Source organism: Fukomys damarensis, unplaced genomic scaffold, assembly GCF_012274545.1.
Source record: "Fukomys damarensis isolate Sample0158 unplaced genomic scaffold, DMR_v1.0_HiC HiC_scaffold_7, whole genome shotgun sequence".
Classification (NCBI taxonomy): domain Eukaryota; kingdom Metazoa; phylum Chordata; class Mammalia; order Rodentia; family Bathyergidae; genus Fukomys; species Fukomys damarensis.
The window spans coordinates 12,777,410-12,796,538 of NW_022900919.1; the positions used below are offsets into that span (position 1 = coordinate 12,777,410).

The 19,129-nt window shown below is 41.5% G+C and overlaps 1 protein-coding gene across 1 annotated transcript in view; it reads right to left on the reverse strand.

Annotated features, from left to right (window-relative positions):
• Positions 1 to 19,129, reverse strand: part of Mctp2 (multiple C2 and transmembrane domain containing 2) — a 177,015-nt gene that overhangs the window by 147,009 nt on the left and 10,877 nt on the right. Inside the window, exons 2-3 of the mRNA XM_010621001.3 lie at positions 16,799 to 16,861; positions 15,572 to 15,680 (exon numbers count right to left, since the gene is read on the reverse strand). Coding sequence (XP_010619303.1) covers positions 15,572 to 15,680; positions 16,799 to 16,861 — 172 coding nt within the window. The remainder of the gene's footprint in view (positions 1 to 15,571; positions 15,681 to 16,798; positions 16,862 to 19,129) is intronic.

Consider the following 19,129-nt stretch of genomic DNA (forward strand, 5'->3'; position numbering starts at 1 on the left):
TTTTTTTTTTTTTTTTTTTGGTTGGCCTGCGACAAATTGAATACTGTTACATCTTATTTTTGTTTCCATAACTAACCAAGAGGTATGACTCAGAAACACTGAAAAGCTGTTTGTAAAGTGCCATCCACAACCTTTATAAATATGTATCTAACTTTATCTCACATATGTTAAAATAACATTGCGAATATATGAATGAATTTACTAAGTGTATTGAATTGGTTATCTGGCAAGTATAAGACAGAGCCATCAATTACAAGATAGAGCCATTTGTATTCGGGTTCAATGGTCATTAAGAGAAGATACTTGCAGCTTTATTCTTGGCCAGGCCACCAGAAACACACAGGGCTGTGGACTTGCAGAGACTCTATTCATATCTCCATAACACCAATCATCCAGGCAAAGGGAGCCACGCAGAGTTAAAAAGCATGGAGAAAGGAAACAAGGGAAAGACGAGACAGTGGCTAAAGTGCAGCAATAAAAGAGGCTAAAAACAGCTGGGGAAAATAAGAAGGTAACAGAGGAATACGCCAGCCATAGAGCCAACCACTGTAGCTACGTGGAATCTGGGGGATAGGCCCCAGACCTAATGCATGCTAGGAATCTGCTTCATAGAAATCGCTGTGGCCAAATTGCACACAAGTACTTACACCTTAATTCTCTGTTTTTTCTATTAAAAGATATAAAAAATATCTGTCACCCAAGCTGCTGTTTATACACAAATCTAATAGAATGGACACCAGCCTTTACGGAAGAGAGAGAGAAAACGGGTCACAAGTGTGTAACAGAACTAACCGTGGGTGTGATCTCTTTTCATCTCACTAAACTATAGAAGAGGTGCACTATTTATATTCCTGCTTTAGGGAATGTGGAATAATATTCAGCCACTGCCATTTGTGACAAGGTGGATGAGCCCGGAGACCTCATGGTAGGTGAGATGATCCAGGCCCAGTAAAACAAATACAGCGTGGCCTCCCTCCCCGGTGAATGCAAACACGGTAGCACTTTGGTTTCTAGGGGTAGGGGAAGGAGAAACAGGGAAGTAGGTCGCAGGGTACAGTGGTGCAGACGGCTAATATGCAACATGAGGATTGAAGAGGAGAATACGTCTTCTCTTGGAAACCCCTCGAGGGAGAGTATTTTAGGGTCTGTGACACACACAGGGTATATGAGGTGATGCCTGCGCTCACTCAGGTGACTGTAGTAATGTTTCTACTGCCGTATCAAGACATCTTGCTGAACCTTAGAATAAATATATCAGCATATATATACATATATATATATATGCATATATAATTTAAAAACAGTGAGGGAAGTTAGAGTAAGGTCGTAAGCTGAGCCTCAGTCCCACACTGTTCACATGTAAAAAGAAAACCCTCACATCCTGCGGTAACTCTTTCCTCCTGTAGGGCACCCGTCCCGTCCATAATGCGATGGACGCCTTCAGCCACTGCAGCCAGGGGCCCGTCCCAGCTGCGTCGTAAAAGGGCCCACAGCTTCTTACTGCCCTGGGCCCCCTGCTTAGCCCTGAGCCTCTGCCTGCGTCTGGTGGTTCTGAGGACACCGCGCCATAAGGAAAGGTAACGGCGTCCTCACCTTCCACTCCCTGGGTCCAGCCTGGCCACATGTGACTCCCAGACAGCGGGTCCCCGGCTCACCAATCCTTCCCAACAGTAGGGTCGCCTGCTGTGCAAGTCTTCCCAGGGGAGCCCAGGCAGTGCGCGGCCAAAAAGAGCCAGCTCCAATGTGCCTTGTGCAAATTCACTCTCCTAGAATTCATGACCCCGGGCCGTCACCAAGATCAAAAGCAACTAGTGACACAGAGAAGGTCTCAAGACCACCGCGCGTCACCATAATGTGTCACGTTCCCTGCCTCAAAGGCAGCAGGGTGTAAATAGGTAAGGTGTGATGGTAGGGTCGGATGCCGCCGAAATCCAGACTGAGCTACAGCTGAACTCCAGGCACACAGAAGTGCCCAGGCGGACAGGCACGCCCTCCTGCACCCTGTCCCAACGTCACAGCCAGTGGAACAAAAGGAGCAGAGAACTCGCTGGAGTGCAGCATGGAAAACCACATGAATTATTCTGCAATCGAGGTGGACACTGACGATGTGGCCACTCCAGAAGAGGTGCTAAATTCCATGCAGGTCAAGGATTTTCAGACGGGTGCAGGTCAGTTTAAGTACAGGAAACATCTAGGATTTGATGCTTGGGCACTTCCTAGGAGTCGAAACAGGATTCTGATGAAAGCACAGGAACACGACTCACTGAGGCAGTGACAGCGGGACGTCCCAGACCCAACAGCGCGGTTCTCCAGCACGGTGGAAGGGATGCTGTGCATGAAAAGCCTGAAAGATGCTCATGCTTGGTGAGGGTAAAGGAATACATAGGAATGGACTTCAGCTCAGCTGCTCTCAATTTCCTGGGGAACCTGGGCAAGCCACCAGAACTCAGCCGGTGAAGGAGAAGAGCTGCGCTCTGGGAGGGTGTCCGCAACTTTGAAACAGTCAGACTGGCTTTCCAGTGACAGCCCTTCCCCTGCCCTGGGCAAGACGTGTTTCTCCAGCTCCAGGGCTAGCATATTAATGATCTCATGCCATCTGGCGTTCAGAGCAGGTACTGCAAGGAGAAGCAAATTGCAAATTTTCCAAAATAAAAAGGATTGTGAGGTTCCATTACAGCAAAATTCTGACATGCAGCTCATATCTGGAAAAAGGAGTGTATTATTAGGAACTAAATAGAAATACAAGAAACAAATCCAGATACACATTGCATATTACTATATAATTAAAATGTGCCAGTTAAATTAGGGAAACATTTAGGCTTCTTAGCAAATTGGCCATTTGGCCAAAGTAAAACAAAGTTCGTACTCTGGGCCAAAAATGGAAACAAATTTGAGACAGATAAAATAAATGGATGAAAAAGGTAAAACTAGACAGAAAGTGACTAAAATCTAGGTTCATGTGTATGGCCCTTGAAAGAAAAAAAAAAAAAAAAAGGCTTTTCTGGGTACAAAAACAAAAGAAGATATTCTCCAGAACAAGATTATAAGATTAAAAGTATTGCTGAAGCAAAAACCTTTATAAACAGAATTACAAGTTAGAAAAATATGTGCGAATATAGTTCAGAAACAGCAGATGCTGTTGTAGTGAGAGATGGAATAGGGTGTGTACGAAAGGAAAGCGACCATCCCTCAACTGAACACACTTAAGGGACCACATTTATGAGCACAAACGCAAATCAAAACCAAAACAAGATAAGGCTTTCCCTCTATCAAATTAACAAAGCTATTCTATATTCAACACAGGTGAGAAGTAGAAAGTGAACCACTAGTAGCTGGTGAGAAAAACAGGTCTTTCTCCAGAGTCACTGGAATGAGTATCTGGAGTAGGTCAGATCAAATGACAGGACAGCCAACTCCAAATTAATAAAGGGCTTCGAAAAAATTAAAAAGTTGGACACAAAGATTTAAACCCAAGAATGTCGGTAAGGCATGGTAACCAGCAATACAAATTCTTGCATAAACCTAATCTGCAATGTTGATTAAATGTAGCATGACTCATGATCAAGCTTTGAATTTCTGCTCAGAAGAAAATGTTTATAGTATAGAAAAACACGTTTGGAAAAGTGACAGGTGATCCAGCAATCTGAAAAACAGGCTCTGTTCTACTTCAGAAGGGAAAGGCAACGTTAACAGGCAAATAAATGTGGTACCTACATTGAAAACCTGACAAAGACCTAGCTGGTGTGTGTGTATCCAAACTTATTTTCCCCCTGTACATCACTATAATATTTGAGGGGTGTTTTCTGGGTCAAACTTAAGATGGAGAAAATAAAACCATCAATCCACCAAAGAGTCCTCCTTGAAAATAGTGTGATTTTCGAGACAATCTTTTTCATTTCTGCTGTCTCAGAAAAATATACTAAGTGACCTCAGAAAAACACCTCTAAGGACCCTGACAACCATTCCCATTCTTTGCCCAGGTAAGAGGTAAGGGTTGCCAAAATCTATTTTGCAAACTGTAGAAAACAACCACACGCACACATAAAATAAAAATATGCAAAGTTTGAAAAATGTATGGCGGACTGGGAAGAAGGGTTCACCGTAAAACGGGATGGGAAGGTTGCAGTCGCTCTCTTTCCTGCAGGGAAAATGCACAGGGACTGCCACACCATGAGTAACTAACGCCCGCAGGAAGAGTACAGTGAATGGTTACTGGGTATTACTCAGTTTCACCCTCCCCTACACACCCACACCGAATTAATCCTAACTACCTGCTAAATAGGGTCACTCTTAAGTGCTACTCAAGGCCCAAGTCCAAGTCTCTACCGATGCTGCTCGACAAAAGATGACGATCATTTTTGCAGGACACAGCAGGGCACATGGCATAAACTCCTGTGGAGTGGCCCAATCCCTGTGGAGTCATGCAGCAGAAACCTCCCTCCAGCCACAAGAAAGATGCACCTGCTGCTAAAAGTTACATGGCTCCTTTGTCCACGGCAGAGCTCTAGAAATTCCCACCTATCCCATAGTAAAGCTAAGACAAGAAGAATGAGTTTCTCTACAGGTCTAATAAAGAGGTTTCTTCTTTATAAAGAAAAACATCATAACCATGAAAATGCTACAATCATAAAAATTGTTGTAATATCCATAAATAGTAAAAGCAAAACAGGACTTAATTCAAGGGTACTTTACATTGGAATATTTTGATAGCAGCCCAATAACTTACTAAATACCTTATTCTGTGCCAGAATCATCACACTACTGGGAGAGCTTTAAAATTTTAAACCCTTACTTTGAAATATGAAAATATCAAATGCATTCCCATCATCTGTAAAGGAAGTTATCCGTAGTTTATAAACAAAGGTCACATATCTACCTGTGCTGGAATGGAGAAAGAGAACAGTTTTCTGGAGGAACTGTTCGTGAATTTTCATTGCCTAAAATTTAGGTAAAAAAAGATTTATCAGCTCTCAGCCCACAGCCTGAGGGATTTTGCTGGTTAGAATGAACTTCAAATGGGGGCGGGGGACGGTGCTTTCCTTTATGCAATACCGAAAACTCGCCACAAGAGGGCAACAGCGACACAGTATACTTTCAGCTCACCTCCGTTCAGTTTTGGCTACCATCCAGGAAAAACATGGGGTTTTCATGCGGGGCTGTTGCTTTCCAGGTATTTATGGTGTCCATTTTAAGAGGAGATGGGCTGAACGTTTTCCCAGGAAAAGAGACTTATGGGGGTCACAAAGCTAATGCTCGATCAAGCCAGGCCCAGTACTCGGGGCTGCTGGCAGGAGCTCTAGCAGCACTGTGACGCAAAACATTTTCTCACTCAGCTCCCTTTCCACGGGAAACCGAGTCAGGGTCTAATTTCCTCTACGCATCAACCAAATGATGAAGCAGCAGGACTTGAAACTGGCCACATCATATCCCTTCGGCGTACTAATCTTCAATCTTAAACCCAAGAAGCATCCATTTTGTTCGATCAAAACATGTATAACTGCCCTCAAAAATAAATGGAGACTGTAAAGGAGTGGAGGGCAAAAAGATAAGGAAAAGAGGAGAAAGCAAGAGCAAAGGGAAAGAGGGTGAAAGGGAGCCCAGAGGGCAGGGTCAGACGAGGCCACACAGATAGACTGACGGGGGCGGGGGTTGAGTTTGTCCACAGGGTGAGCTTCAGGTAGCGCCTGGACAGTTCACAGCCCCCTAACTTGGACTTATTCTATAACAAATAAATTTGCTGGCAAAAAAAATAAAAGAAGGTGGCTGTTTGAGTTCTGAGCTCTCCAATGCTGTGTCTAAGTCTATAAAAGCTGAAGGGCCACCAGCCAGAAATTCAGAGGAAATTCTTATATTACGCAATGGCCCACAAGAAGCAATAGTCAAACGGAGGGCGTGCTTCTAATTAAAACTTCTGTGCCTACCATGACACTCCTCTCGTGTCTGCAATTACCCTGCGGGTCTAGGCATATGCAGGACTCCACAGTCACCTAGGGACTGCAGGTTTTACAATTATCTGCAGGCTCCGCTGGTTTAATTTTGCACATGAGTACATGCAAACAACCACATACCGTAGGAAAGGGATGAAGCTGCTCATTAAAGATGGCGGAATGGCCCCCGGGGGACAATGCACATTACTTCTCCATTCTCCACACCACTGCTAAACACGGCCAATGTTCTGCAGCCTGAGCTTCTTTTTGGTTCTTTCCAAAGAAAAATTGGGCCGGGGACGTGGCTCAGTGGTTCCGCCACCTGCCTCACAAGCTCAAGGGCCTGAGTTCGATCCCCAATACCAAAAAAAAATTAACGCTGTAGATTTAACACCTTTACCAAGAAAAGAAAAACACAGAAAAATCTAAAAAATTCCACCTTGAGAACCTCCTTAGCAAATGAGTTCAGGGTTTGGGCCAGGGAGGAGGACTGGGTTAGACAGGCGCACCGCCAGCTCTCCACTCAGCGAAGTCCATTTTCCAGCGGAGGCTGCAGGCGTCACAACAGACGGGGGTTGCTCTTGCTTCCCCTAAGTGACAGGTTGCAATCCTTGGTCACAAACCCTGAAGTGCTATTCCATACTCTTGAGTTTTCATCAGAACTGTCTTTTCTTGAGGGGACAAAAAAAACACTGATTTTTCACTTCACTGATCAACAAAGTTCCAAAAACGTAACTTTTTGCTACTCAAGATCTCCGGATCTTCATGCGATATCTTATATCTTACCAAGATGCTTCCTAGATAGAAATGACCAATGAAAGTGTGAACTTCAAATCTTGCCTACATATCACACCTTATTTTATTCTAAACAAAGTTTTCAGTTTGCTACTTCAGTGAAAGCATTTTTCTAAGAGCAAGAATGCAAAACTCAGATCACAACATTCAAGACGAAGATCAGTAAACGCTGGTCTGTGGTAAAACTCAGCCCATAATAAAGTTTTATTGGAAGACCAGGACCATTTTAATCATTAATTAAGTTTAGTGATACAATTTAGATATCCACAATGATCCCATTCATTGTGTGGAATTTGCGCTTGCACGTGATACGCCTTATTACTTTTTCCCATCCCCCTTTCCCTTCTTATCCTCTTCCTCCTTTTATAAGAGCTATGCTTCTGTTTATATTTCTTTTCTAATTTTGTTTCTTCTCCCTGCCTTTCCTTCTTGCCTCTCCCTTATGCCTCTTCCCATTTAAATATTTTCTTCCTATTTTGCGGTATCTATTATACATTTTGGTCTTTATACTTTCAGTTTCTCACACCAGAGAAACAATGTAATATTTACACATGTTCAATTTATTTCACTTAAAGAGTATGGTCTCTAGGTGTATTTATCTAGCTATAAATTTCTTTATTGCTGAGTAGTACTCCACTGGGTAAAAACAAACAAACACACACACACACACACACACACATACATCTTCTTTATCCATTCTTTGATGGGCGTTTAGGTTGTTTCCAAGATTTAGCTATTACGCACTGTGCTGCTATGAACATGGGTGAGCGTCACACTGTGGTATGGCGCCTTCAGTTTTTTACAGAAGGTACCAAACAAGGGGGATAGTTGGGTCAAATGGAACTTCTCTATTCCTAGTTTTTTTTAGGAATCTCAACACTGACTTCTACAGCGATTGCACCAGTCTAGATTCCCACCAACAGTGGAGAAGGGTTTCTTTTTCCTCACAACCTTACCAGCAATTGATATGGGTTAATTTCTTGATAAGAGCCATTCTTTCTGGAGTGACATGGAATCTCAGCAGTTTTAATTTGTATCTCTCCAATAACTAACGCTGTTGAACATTTTTTCATAGATTTGTTGATTGTAGTTCTTTATCTGAGAAGTGTGTATTCTTCTCAGATGCCCATTTGTGGATTGGGTCTTTGCACGTAGGGGGGTTGATTTTTTTTCAGTTCTTTATATATTTTAGATATCAGTATTTTGCCTAAGGAACAGCTGGCAAATTTTTTTTTCCCTCTGTTAGTTGTGTCTTTATTCTGTTGGTGATTTTCTATGCAGTGCTAAAGCTTTATAATAAGATGAGATCCCAGTTGTTGATTTTTGTGTAATATTTCCAGTGGGATTGGGGGTTTTGTTCATAAAGTTTTTGCCTGTACCTCTGTCTTCAAGAGTTCCACCAATTCTTTATTCCAGCAGACTTAGTATTTCTGAATATTTGTATCTTTGATTAATTTTGATTTTACTTTAGTGCATGTTGAGAGACATGGCTATAGTTTTTTTATTTTGTTTTGTTTTGGTTTTGTTTTTTTGTGTTTTTGTGGTTTTGTGTGTTTTGTTTGTTTATTTTGTTTTGTTTTTTGTCTTCAGCATGTGGAAAGCCAGTTTTTCCATTAATATAACAACCTTGGGAGTATGGCCACTTTTACTATACTGGTTCTTTCCACCCATGAGCAAGGGAAAACTTTTCATTTTTCTGATATTCTCTTTCAGAGTACTGTAGTTTTCAGTGTAACTATCTTTTACTTCCTTTGTGAGATTGATTCGTAAGTATTTCACTTTTTTCCAATGCTATCATGAAAGGTGTAGCTTCCCTAATTTCTTTGAGTGAATTTGTTACTTGTGTACAGAAATGCTATTAATTTTTTGAGTGTTGACTTTGTACCCACCCACAGGAGTGGATTTTGTTGTTAAATGTGCAAGATTTTGATGGGGTTTTGGGGAGTCTTCTATGTAGAGTATCATGTCATCTACAAATAATGATATTTTAACTTCTCCCTTTCCTATCTTTATTCCTTTCTTTGTCTAATTTCTCTGGATAATGTTTCCAGAACTATATTGAATAGAAGTGGTGACAGTGGACATCCTTGTCTTTTCCTGATTTTAGAGTTAAACTTTCAGTTTCTGACCATTGAGTATGATGTTGGCTGTTGGTTTGTGATAGATGGCTTTTATCAAATTAATATAAAGACCATTTACTCAAATTTTCTGTAGATTTTTATCATGAATGGGTGTTACACTTTGTCAAATGCTTTTTCTGAATCTATGAGGTGATCATATGATTTTTGTCTGTGTCTCTGTGGATATGGTGTATTACATTTATTGAATTGCATATGTTCAACCATCTTTGCATTCCTGGGATGAATCCTACTTGGCCAGGGTATGTAACCTTCTTGATGATTTGCTGCATTCCTTTGGCTAGTCTCTTAGTGAGGATTTTTGCATCTATGTTTATTAGGGAGATTGGTCTGTAGTTCTCTTTTTGGTTGGATCTTTCTCTAGTTTTGATATCAGGGTAATACTTGCTTCCCACAATGAATTTGGGAGTACTGCTTCCCCTCCAATTTCATTAAAGAGTTTGAGGAGTAGTGATATTAGATCTTCTCTAAACTTTGGGTAGAATTCAGCAATGAATCCATCAGGACCTAGGCTTTTCTTTGTTGGTAGGTTAATTACTTCTTCTGTTGCATTGACTGTTAATGGGTTAGACTTTTTTATATCTTCTTAATTCAGCTTTGGTAATTCATACATATCTACAAATCTGTCCATTTTTTCTTTCTTATTAGAATAAGATATCTTAAAATAGATATTGATGATCTTCTGGATTTCTGCAAGGTCTGTTGATTTCTCCTTTTTTGTTCTTTTTGATTTGATTCTTTTCTTTCCTTCTTTTGATAAGGTTGGCTTTGGATTTATCAATTATATTTAATCTTTAAAAGAACAAAGTCTTTAATTTGTTAGTTCTTTGTATTGTTTTCTTAGTCTTGATTGAATCAAATTCTATTCTACTCTTTATAATTTCCTCCTTAGTGTGAGCTTTGTGCTTGACTTGTTCTTTTTCTAAAAGTTTGAGGTTCAATATTAGGTTATTTGAGCTTTCTCTGTTTTCCTCATGTGAGTATTCACTGCTAAAAATTTTGCTCGTAGGACTGATTTCATTACAACCCATAAGTTCCAGTATGCTCCATCAGTATTATCATTTAATTATAGTAACTGTTTAGTTCTTTAATTTCCTCTATGACACATTGGTTGTTCAGGAGGGTGTTACTTAATTTCCATGTGTTTAAAAAGTTTTTGTGGTTTCTTTGCCATTGATTTCCAATTTCATTGCACTATTATTTTATAATATTCATGATATAATTTCACTTCCTTGGCCTTTACTTAAACATGTTCTATGAGCTAATATGTGGTCTCTTGGAGAACGCCCAATATGCCACTGAAAAGAATGTTTATTCTGATGTTGTGGGGTGAAATACTCTGTAGACCTCTACTAAGTCCATTTGATCATAGGCTTGGTTCAGTTCTGATACTTCTTTTGTCTACTTGATCTATCTGTGATAGTGGAATATTAAGGCCTCCCATTGCAACTCTGTTAGTGCTTATTTTATTTTTCATGTCCATTAATATTTGTTTCATAAAATTGGGTGGGCTGGTATTTATTAAATATATCTTTATGATTATCTCTTCTTGGAGTTTTCTCTTAACAAGTGGACCTTGGAGTTAGGACTGGCCTGACATATGAACAACTTGGGTTATAACTAGAATTTTGGTTTTAACTTAAATTCAAAGTCTTGAGTTATGACCTGAATGATGGCTGCTTGTGCTTCCAGATCGTCTCAGATACAGACTTAACCCTTAAATAGTCTGGGAATGAACATTTCAACATCCTTTCCTGTGTGGGGGTAAGTGAGAAATCTTGGGTCAGCGTCTCTCTAAGGACACTGAGATCTGCCTGTATATAGGAGAGAGACTTTGAAGGCTGTGTAGAGGAGTCTGAGCCTTCAATCAACCAACCTGAGTTACAACTGCCCTTGTGAATGAATTGAGTTTGTAAGTCTACAGTCTACTTTATGTAGTGACCTTCGTCTCTTTTGATCAGTCTTGGCTTGAGGTTCACTTTGTCTGCAAACAGAATAATTATCCCTGCTTTTTACTGGGTTTCTTTCACATGAAGTATTTGTTTCCATCTTTTGACTTTTAGTTTATGAGTTTCTTTTTGAGTTAAATGTGTCTCCTGTATGCAGCAAATTGTTGGATCTTCTTTCTTGATCTATTCCAGCTTGTTTCCGTTTATTAGTGAATTGAGACCATTTATATTGATGGTTATTACTGATATGGATTGGCTTATCCTTGTCATATTTTCCCATCATTCTTTTCCTGTCATTCCCTCCTGTTTAATCGTTTGCCTTGACTGGTAGCTTCTTTGCACTGCTGTTCTTGGAACTGTGGTCTTCATTATCTCTACAATATCATTCAGACCATTTTGTACAGCTGGTTTGGTGGTCATGAATTTCTTCCGTTGTTCTTTGTCATGGAAGTATCTTATTTCTCCATTGATTCTTAAAGATAGTTTTGCAGGGTACATCAGTCTGGGTTAGAGATTATTTTCTTTCAGGACTTCACTCCAAGCTCCCTTATCTTAAGGCTTTGTATTGAGAAGTCTGATGTGATTCTGATGGGCTTTTCTTTGTAGGTGATTTGTTTATTTTCTCTAACAGCTCTTAATATTCTGTTCTTGTACTGAATTTCTGGGATCTTATATGTGTTGGTGTAGATTTATTCTGGTCATGGCAGATTGCAGTTCTATATTGCCTCACTTATCTGTATGCATTTTTCGATGCTTGGGATATTTTCTGCCATTACCTCTGTGAACAGATTTTTCATGTCCTTCTTGCTGACTCCTTTTTCATTGACTCTGATCAGTCTTAACATTGTTCTTTGCATCATCTTGCAGCTGTTGTTTTTTTTTTTTTCATGACCCCAGTTATTTTTAAGAGATCTTTCTTTTGGTGATTGCTAACTGCAATTTTGTCTTCTAGGTCTGATATTCTGTCTTCACCTGTGTTATTTTAGCTTTGCTTCCAATGGAATTTTTAATTTCCTGGATATGTGTGAATCTGTTTCACATATTCCATTTTTTCCTATGTTGGGCATTCACGGTTTCCATTATTTTCCAAAGATCCTCTATTTTTATCTATATTTACTCTAGATTTCCTGAGCAGGTTCATCATTATAATTGTCATCTCTTTTTTATCTGAGAGATTATTTCTTCTCTGACTTTCTTTTTGGCCACATTTATCTGTTTATGTACTTCTGCTGCTACCATTTCAGAAAATTCCAGACAGTGGCCTTCTGATTTCCTCTCTCTTATCATCCTCTGGATTCTTCCCTAGTGAGCTGGAGGTCTGGGGCTACATTTTGCTTTTGCATTTGTCATTTTCTGTTTTAGTTTGTTTTCTGTGTTTATGCTTGTAAGTTTCTTGTTAGGTAGCTTTATCTTAGTATTGAGGCTTCCCTAGGAAATGTCTATTCCTCAGGGATATATTCTAGGTGTAGCTGGCTCCTGGTCTTTTGTTCTAAGATGCTACCTTCCCAATTTTTTAGGAATGAGAACTTGCTATCTATTTGGCTTACCTCTAAATCCTTTGGTACTGAACTACAGTAATGATTACAACCACAGACAATCACAGTGTGTTAAATAAAAGCATAAACATCTCTTCACAACAGCTATGCCCTCCTGGCTAAAGAAGTACATTTAACAATAACAATGTCCTGAAGCAAGCCTACAAACTGATGAACTGGGGTAACTGCTAATTTGGTACCTATAGGAGCAAGATCTATAGTTATGTAACTGCATCTAACATAAACCAGGAACTGGTATTCAGTGAGTTTTCCCTTTGTAGAGTGATTTTACCCTGTGAAGGGGGGAAATTTAAGAGAAACACAGCACAAAAGAGTGATAACTGAGGAGAAATTTAGTATAAACAAGGCTGAAGGGATGCATTAATATCCACAGTAGACTACACGAAGGGGTACGATTAATAGCTAAGAAGCAATGATTTTGAAAGAAAAATCTATGCATTTGGGACAAGTAGAAAATGGATTTCTTTTTTTTTTTTTTACAATTCTGAAATGCTAAATCTGAAAAATAAAAATGAGAAGGGAGAATTACTGATGCAATTTAAGGAAAAAAGTTGAAAGAAACACAAACTTCACATAGCCATGAAAGACGGAAGCCAGGTGAAAAGAAGACAGATGTGAAAGAATCCATGGCCCAAAACACAAGCTGTAGAGTCACAAAAAGGGTCCTGGGCAGAGAGAAGGGCGGGGCAGGTGAGCCAAGGATGATCAGAGGCAGCAGAGGCCTGCAGTGGCCCTGGGAGCACCCACAGAACACCTAGATGGGCCCATACACGTCCCTGATGATTAACAGTGCCCAGCAGCAGCACGTGAGACAAGCAGAAACAGAGACCAGAGGAAGGACGCTGGAGAGAAACGGCCTCAAGTGCAGGGGAAAACCGGGAGAAGCAGCAAGAAGCCAGCCTGGGGGACAGGCTCACCCAGTATAGCTGCAGGTCCTCCCGGGAGGCAGGACTCAGAGAACAAAAAGAGCATCCATCAGTGGGGAAAAGGGACCAATGAAGGCTGAGCCTGCCTCTACAAAGGATCAGACATGCAAAAGAAGCTGAATATCCTACGAGGGAGGCAACAAGGAGAAATGACTGGTATCTCAGAGGCAGAGCACAAACATAGGTTTGAAGTATCAAACAGCGTTACCATCAGTAGAGTCACAAAGTGAAAATGGGCTGTGATAAATATGAAAACACAATAGACAAGGAGAAATGACTGGTATCTCAGAGGCAGAGCACAAACATAGGTTTGAAGTATCCTCAATCTTCTCCAACAGCGTTACCATCAGTAGAGTCACAAAGTGAAAATGGGCTGTGATAAATATGAAAACACAATGACGACTCAATAGTTAAACTTCAGGCATGCTTGTTTGCTTGCCTGCCTTCATTCCCTCCTTCCTGTTTTCCTTCCTTCCTTGATATAACCTAGGATAAAATTAAAAACTTCTAAAAGACAAAGGAGGAAAAACTTATGGATGAGCAGCAAACGGGAAATACTGTTTGCAGTATGTGTAACAAACAAATGCTAAGGCTGGAAATTGCAACCAAGTACAAAATGTTAGAAGGAAAACACTCAACTGAATACTGGATCTTTTATATAAACCAGTGCCTACAATCCTCTGAATGGCCTACAATGTACTTATCATGACTTTCCCTATCTTATAGGTGAAGCTATAAGGTAGAAAGGGATCCACAACATTTTTAAAGGAATTAGTCATGAATGAAGAAGCCATGGTTTGAGCCCTAGCAGACTGGCTCCACTATCTGCTCTTAAAAACACACTCTTTTTAAATAAAGTCTATCATATCCTCCTCTGCACCAAGCCAGGTACAGTGTGTTCATCTCAGCATCACTGTCATGGCTTGTGTCTAGATGTGGCCCCAAAGCCTCATGCAGTCATAGGCGGAGCGTTTTTCAGAGGTTGTTGGATATAGAGTGCTTTGACATTACGATTAAGGATGGGTGGTTACTAAATCAGCCCACAGATTGGTTTGCCACTGCCCTAATCCCAGTAGCACAGATACAATGTAAAAGGAGCAGAAAGAAGCTGCTAAGGTCACTCGCTTGCTCTTAGCTGCCTGCCGTGCCATGGACTGTTTCTCCTCTGCGACGCTCCTCTGCCACGCTGCCCTCCCTGCCTTGCAGCCAGCCCACTATGAACTGCAATCTGTATAAACTGTGAGTCAAATGAACCTTCCCTCCTTTAACTTTAGGTGTTGAGTATTTTGTCTCAGCAAGGAGAAAAGTAACTAACAAAAGCATTTATACTGCAGAGATGTTGGGAGCAAAGCAGCTATCACCAGTGGAGAACAGATAAATAAGATACTATGGGGTATCATGTATTTGAAGGAAATGAAACATATTTACATGGAAAACCATGACCAACCTTGAAGAGATGTCATAAAGTAAAACAATGGAGCTTATTGTGAAACAATGTGGATATTATAGTCCCAGCTTCATATATATATGTGTGCATGTGTGTGTATGTATGTATGTATGTGTGTATGTATTTGTGTATATGTATGTATATATATATATATATATATATGCATTATAAAAGGCAAATAAAACAGTCACAATCAGACAGTAGCCGTTAAGAATCCAGAGTGACTCAAGGTAAAACAGGTAAGTTTAACTTTGTACTTCTGACTATTTTAACCTTCAAGTCTATTAACATCTTTCTTTCTCTGCCTGTGTCTCTTTGAATGTGAGTGTGTACGTGTGTGCTTTACTAAGAACTGAAGCCTTTGGACTAAACTACATCCCCCACATTTAAAAAAAATTTGAGACAATTTCTCACTAGGTAGATGTCCATGCTGGACTTAAACTTGCAGTCATCCTGCCTCAGCCTTGCAGAGTGCTGGGATTTTACACATGAACGACCACATCCAGCTATTCCCATCTTTTCCATGGATAATTTAAAAAGTAGGAGCATGGGAACATTTTTGGAATAGCATGTGCCTGTTGCAAAGCTGTCAGAGGTAGCTCACTTCAATCTAAAACAACTTTTGGGCTTCACATAATTCATAATAAAGAAGGGTAATAAGGCTCAAGGGATTTAAATCATTCCCTGAAAGTATCTTGTTACAACAAAGGCTTAGATTGGAGCTCCAGTGTGTCCCGAAGCCTGCTGACATGGAAAGGGTTGACTTATAACTCCCACGTGAGGGAGAGGACAGAGGGTCACAGACCAAAGAGCACCCACGGGCACAGCCTTACCGCAGCGATCTCGGACCACCAGGTTACGGCCTTCCTTCAGGTGGATGGTGAGAAGGTACGCGAAAGGGCTGGGAAGGTTACTCAAGCCATCGCCGGCTTCCCCAAGAGCCTGCAGAGATGAAGAAGGCATTTATGTCAGGAGGTCTTGGTCTCAAGCAAAAGAATTTCTGCCTGGGCAGAGATATTTTTTAAGGGAGAAAAAGAGGTTCGCAACAACAGCCAAGTGTCATCTTGGACTCGAACTCACTGATAATTCAGTTAAATTGCTCTATCAAAAGTCCTTTATATATCCCTCAATGGGGTGTTATCTGAATTTAGAAGCAATCATGATTGTATCTTCACAAGGTGAACTTTCCAAATATTTGATAAGTGGAACGCCGATGTAGGACATACCCCTGAAAACATCAACTGTGAGATTTTTATTAGAACTCACGATAGAGCAAAAAGAGAGGGAATAGAGTGTCAAAATGTAGTTGCGAGGCTGGGTCCCACTAACATGTATTCACACTTCAAGCTCAGGTGTAAAATGTCTCCTTTTGCTGCTCCACTTTCCCTGGAAAGCCCACCACCTCTGGCAGCCCTCCTCCACCTGTGATGAAATTCCCTTCTGGGCCCATTCCTGAGCCCGCTCCCTTCAGCTGCCTGCTCCTTTCCTGTGTCCGCAGCGCTCTCCTGCTGAGCCCCACGTGTCTGTTGCACACCATCAACATCTCCTCCACTGAGCCCCACAAGCGCCCCTCCCCATCTCCTGAGCTTCCCTCTCCCCTCTTCTCAACTCCAGTGGACCAGCGAGCAAAGTCAAGCCTGCATCCGTAAAGGTACTGCATGAGTGAAACAAAATTGTTGAGGTTGGTCAAATTTTTGCTTTTCCTCCAAGAGCATGGACGAAATTATTTATCATTCCCTTATCAGACATTCAATAAATCGATCCTGTGGCCAAAGGTGCCTTTGACAGCCTTCTTCTTAAAATTGCAGAAGACTTCAAAATGGCTCTGTCTCCTTTACAATTGCACTGTTTCTTTGCTTCTGTGTATTTTTAGAAGAATCTATTCCACTCTGACCAATCGATAGACACCGAATTAATTTCTTTCAGCTAAAATTTTCAAGGTCTGGTTATGTAGGTGGATATATTGCAACATTCTTTGGAAATAAAGGAGGTTAAGAAGTGCAAACATTTGAGAGGTATTTATGATGTCTGGTGTTTATTTTTATAGATTGCTCACTCACAGATTGTTCTTCAAAATGTTGAGATGTCAAGGAAACGTTCAAGTCACCATTGCCTGGTAGTTTCTGCAAAGGAAAAAGAAAGTCTACTTTTAAAAAGGAAATGGGTATGAAGCTGCGACAATATCCTCTTTCTCGGCTTTCCCTTTGGAAATCTGATATTTGCATACCCACTTTCAGGTGTGTGGGCTGCCTTCCTGTGGGGCAAGAAGAGCTGAACTTGGAGCCATCAATCTGGACACCTAAGTCACCGACTGCAATCTGGCTAAGGCCAGTTATGCTGTCCACCACACCCTGGGCATCCCTGCCTCATCCACATGCTTTGCAAGCAAAGCTTTGAAGGAAGAGCCGCAGGAGGCCATCCTGCCAGATGGCCTTCAGGTGGCCTCCAGAGGGAAGTGAGAAACTCAGGATCCAGAGACCTGAGCTGCCCACAAGATAGGCAGCATTTCTAAAGGTGATCTGAAAGCTCTCACCAAACCTTCAGAGTCCAGCAACTCTACCATCATGGACCCCAAAGCGGGAGGTACAAATTCAGAACACATGACCTCACAGCGGGGGGCATCAGCTTCCTAATGTACATAAGCTTCCTCCCAGCCTAAGGAGATGGTCCAAAAGGCAGGGAAACATGCATCTCTCGGTGGTCAGGATGGGACCCATAGGGTTTGCACCTGTGCCGGGTCTTCTGTGCACAAATGAGACTGCGCGTGAGGACAGTTACCTGGAAGAACAGGCAGAAAGGAGAGGACCAATGCCAGGGGACCTCAAGCAATTAGAGTATTTTGTGTTTAGTAGTCAGCCAGGGTGATTTCCCAAAAGATGGGATTTTTCCCCCAAAAGAAATTTGAGTGACCTCCGGGTTAAGGGCCAGATTGGAGACAGGAAGGGGGTCTGCAGAGATTGCTTCTTGCATCACCGTGAATGTTGGCAGCACAGGCCAGGACTGGAGGCACTAACGGCCCTGGCCCTTCCATCCACAGTGACCATCAGGGATGTATGGGGCACAATTCAGATATCCTGCCTGGAGGGCAAACTGCTTTCCAAAACAAACTCACTCAAACAGAACTTGAGGTAGCAACAGAACCCAGATCCAGAGCTGAAGGGAAATTTTCAGCCCCTAAGAGGCATAGTCAGTGAGGAATTTTAAGCAAACAGGAGCTCACTAGTCCACTGTCTCTGCATACAGGGACATCAAGAAAGGTTCCACTCAGTAGAAATGAATCCTGGGGACAAGTAAGCCAGGAGACCCCAGTCCCTCAGCCAGGAGGCACCAAGGCCCTGGGGTTCCTGGAATCTGTTCTCAAATCTGCCTCTGTCCCACCAGCCCCAGGTCTAATGTTGCTCAACTGTGAAGACTTTTTTGTTCCATTCAGAGGAAGAAACAGAGAAAGGATGGAGGGGGACTTCAGACATGGTGAACCTTCTCCATGGCCCTGCTCTCAGTCATTGCTGCCTCTGCAGAAAGAGGTCTAGCCCTCTCGGGCTCAGCATGACAGCAGACAGGAAGGGAGGCAGCGGCAGCTTTACAACACAACCTCTCTGGCTCCCGGTATCTCCTGTATGGGCTGTGTATCAAGGCACTCTGGTGAGATCTGCTGAACAGTCTGAAGACTGCTGTATGACAATGATCAGAAATTTATTCACCTTTGCTGCCAAAAATTTTGTTTTGTGCCTGTAGACTATGCAATTCCATAAATCCAATTAATGCATCCCTGCTCTGCTATGCCCATAACCATGGCTTCATTCGAGGAGCTAACTGTAACCAGTTCTCTCTAATGTTCTGCACCTAATAGTCCCCCACTATTGTCTCTCGTTTTATTTAATGAATCAGTGCCTCACTGGACCAATCCTGCCTAAAGATAATGCTATAAAACTACTGGCAGTAGGATCAGAACCTCTGTTTAAACTCTGTGTTATTAGGCAAGAATCAAGTGGGTTGATGTCTTCCGATTTTAATTGGAGGCGTGGCCGGATGGATGCTTAAACCTCCTCCTCCCTCAGACAGATCAGCGTGCCATATGTCCTCTCCCAGGATTGACTCAATGTACTTAATGATGATGTTAATTAAATGGCAAAATTATTCCACATCACCACCATCATTTACATGCCGTCAGAAATGAAGAAAAGGCTCCTACTTGAATATGTGGTATGTTTCCCACTTACAACCACAGGGACTGACATTAATTCAATATTATGGCTGGTTTGACGCACAGAAAAGTCACAGAACTTAAAGTTATGGTTCCCATAGCCACTGTAACTGCCACACATCATATATACACATGAAGGTAGGAATGGTTACAGTAAGGAAAAGCAAAATGTTCCATATGCACAAGA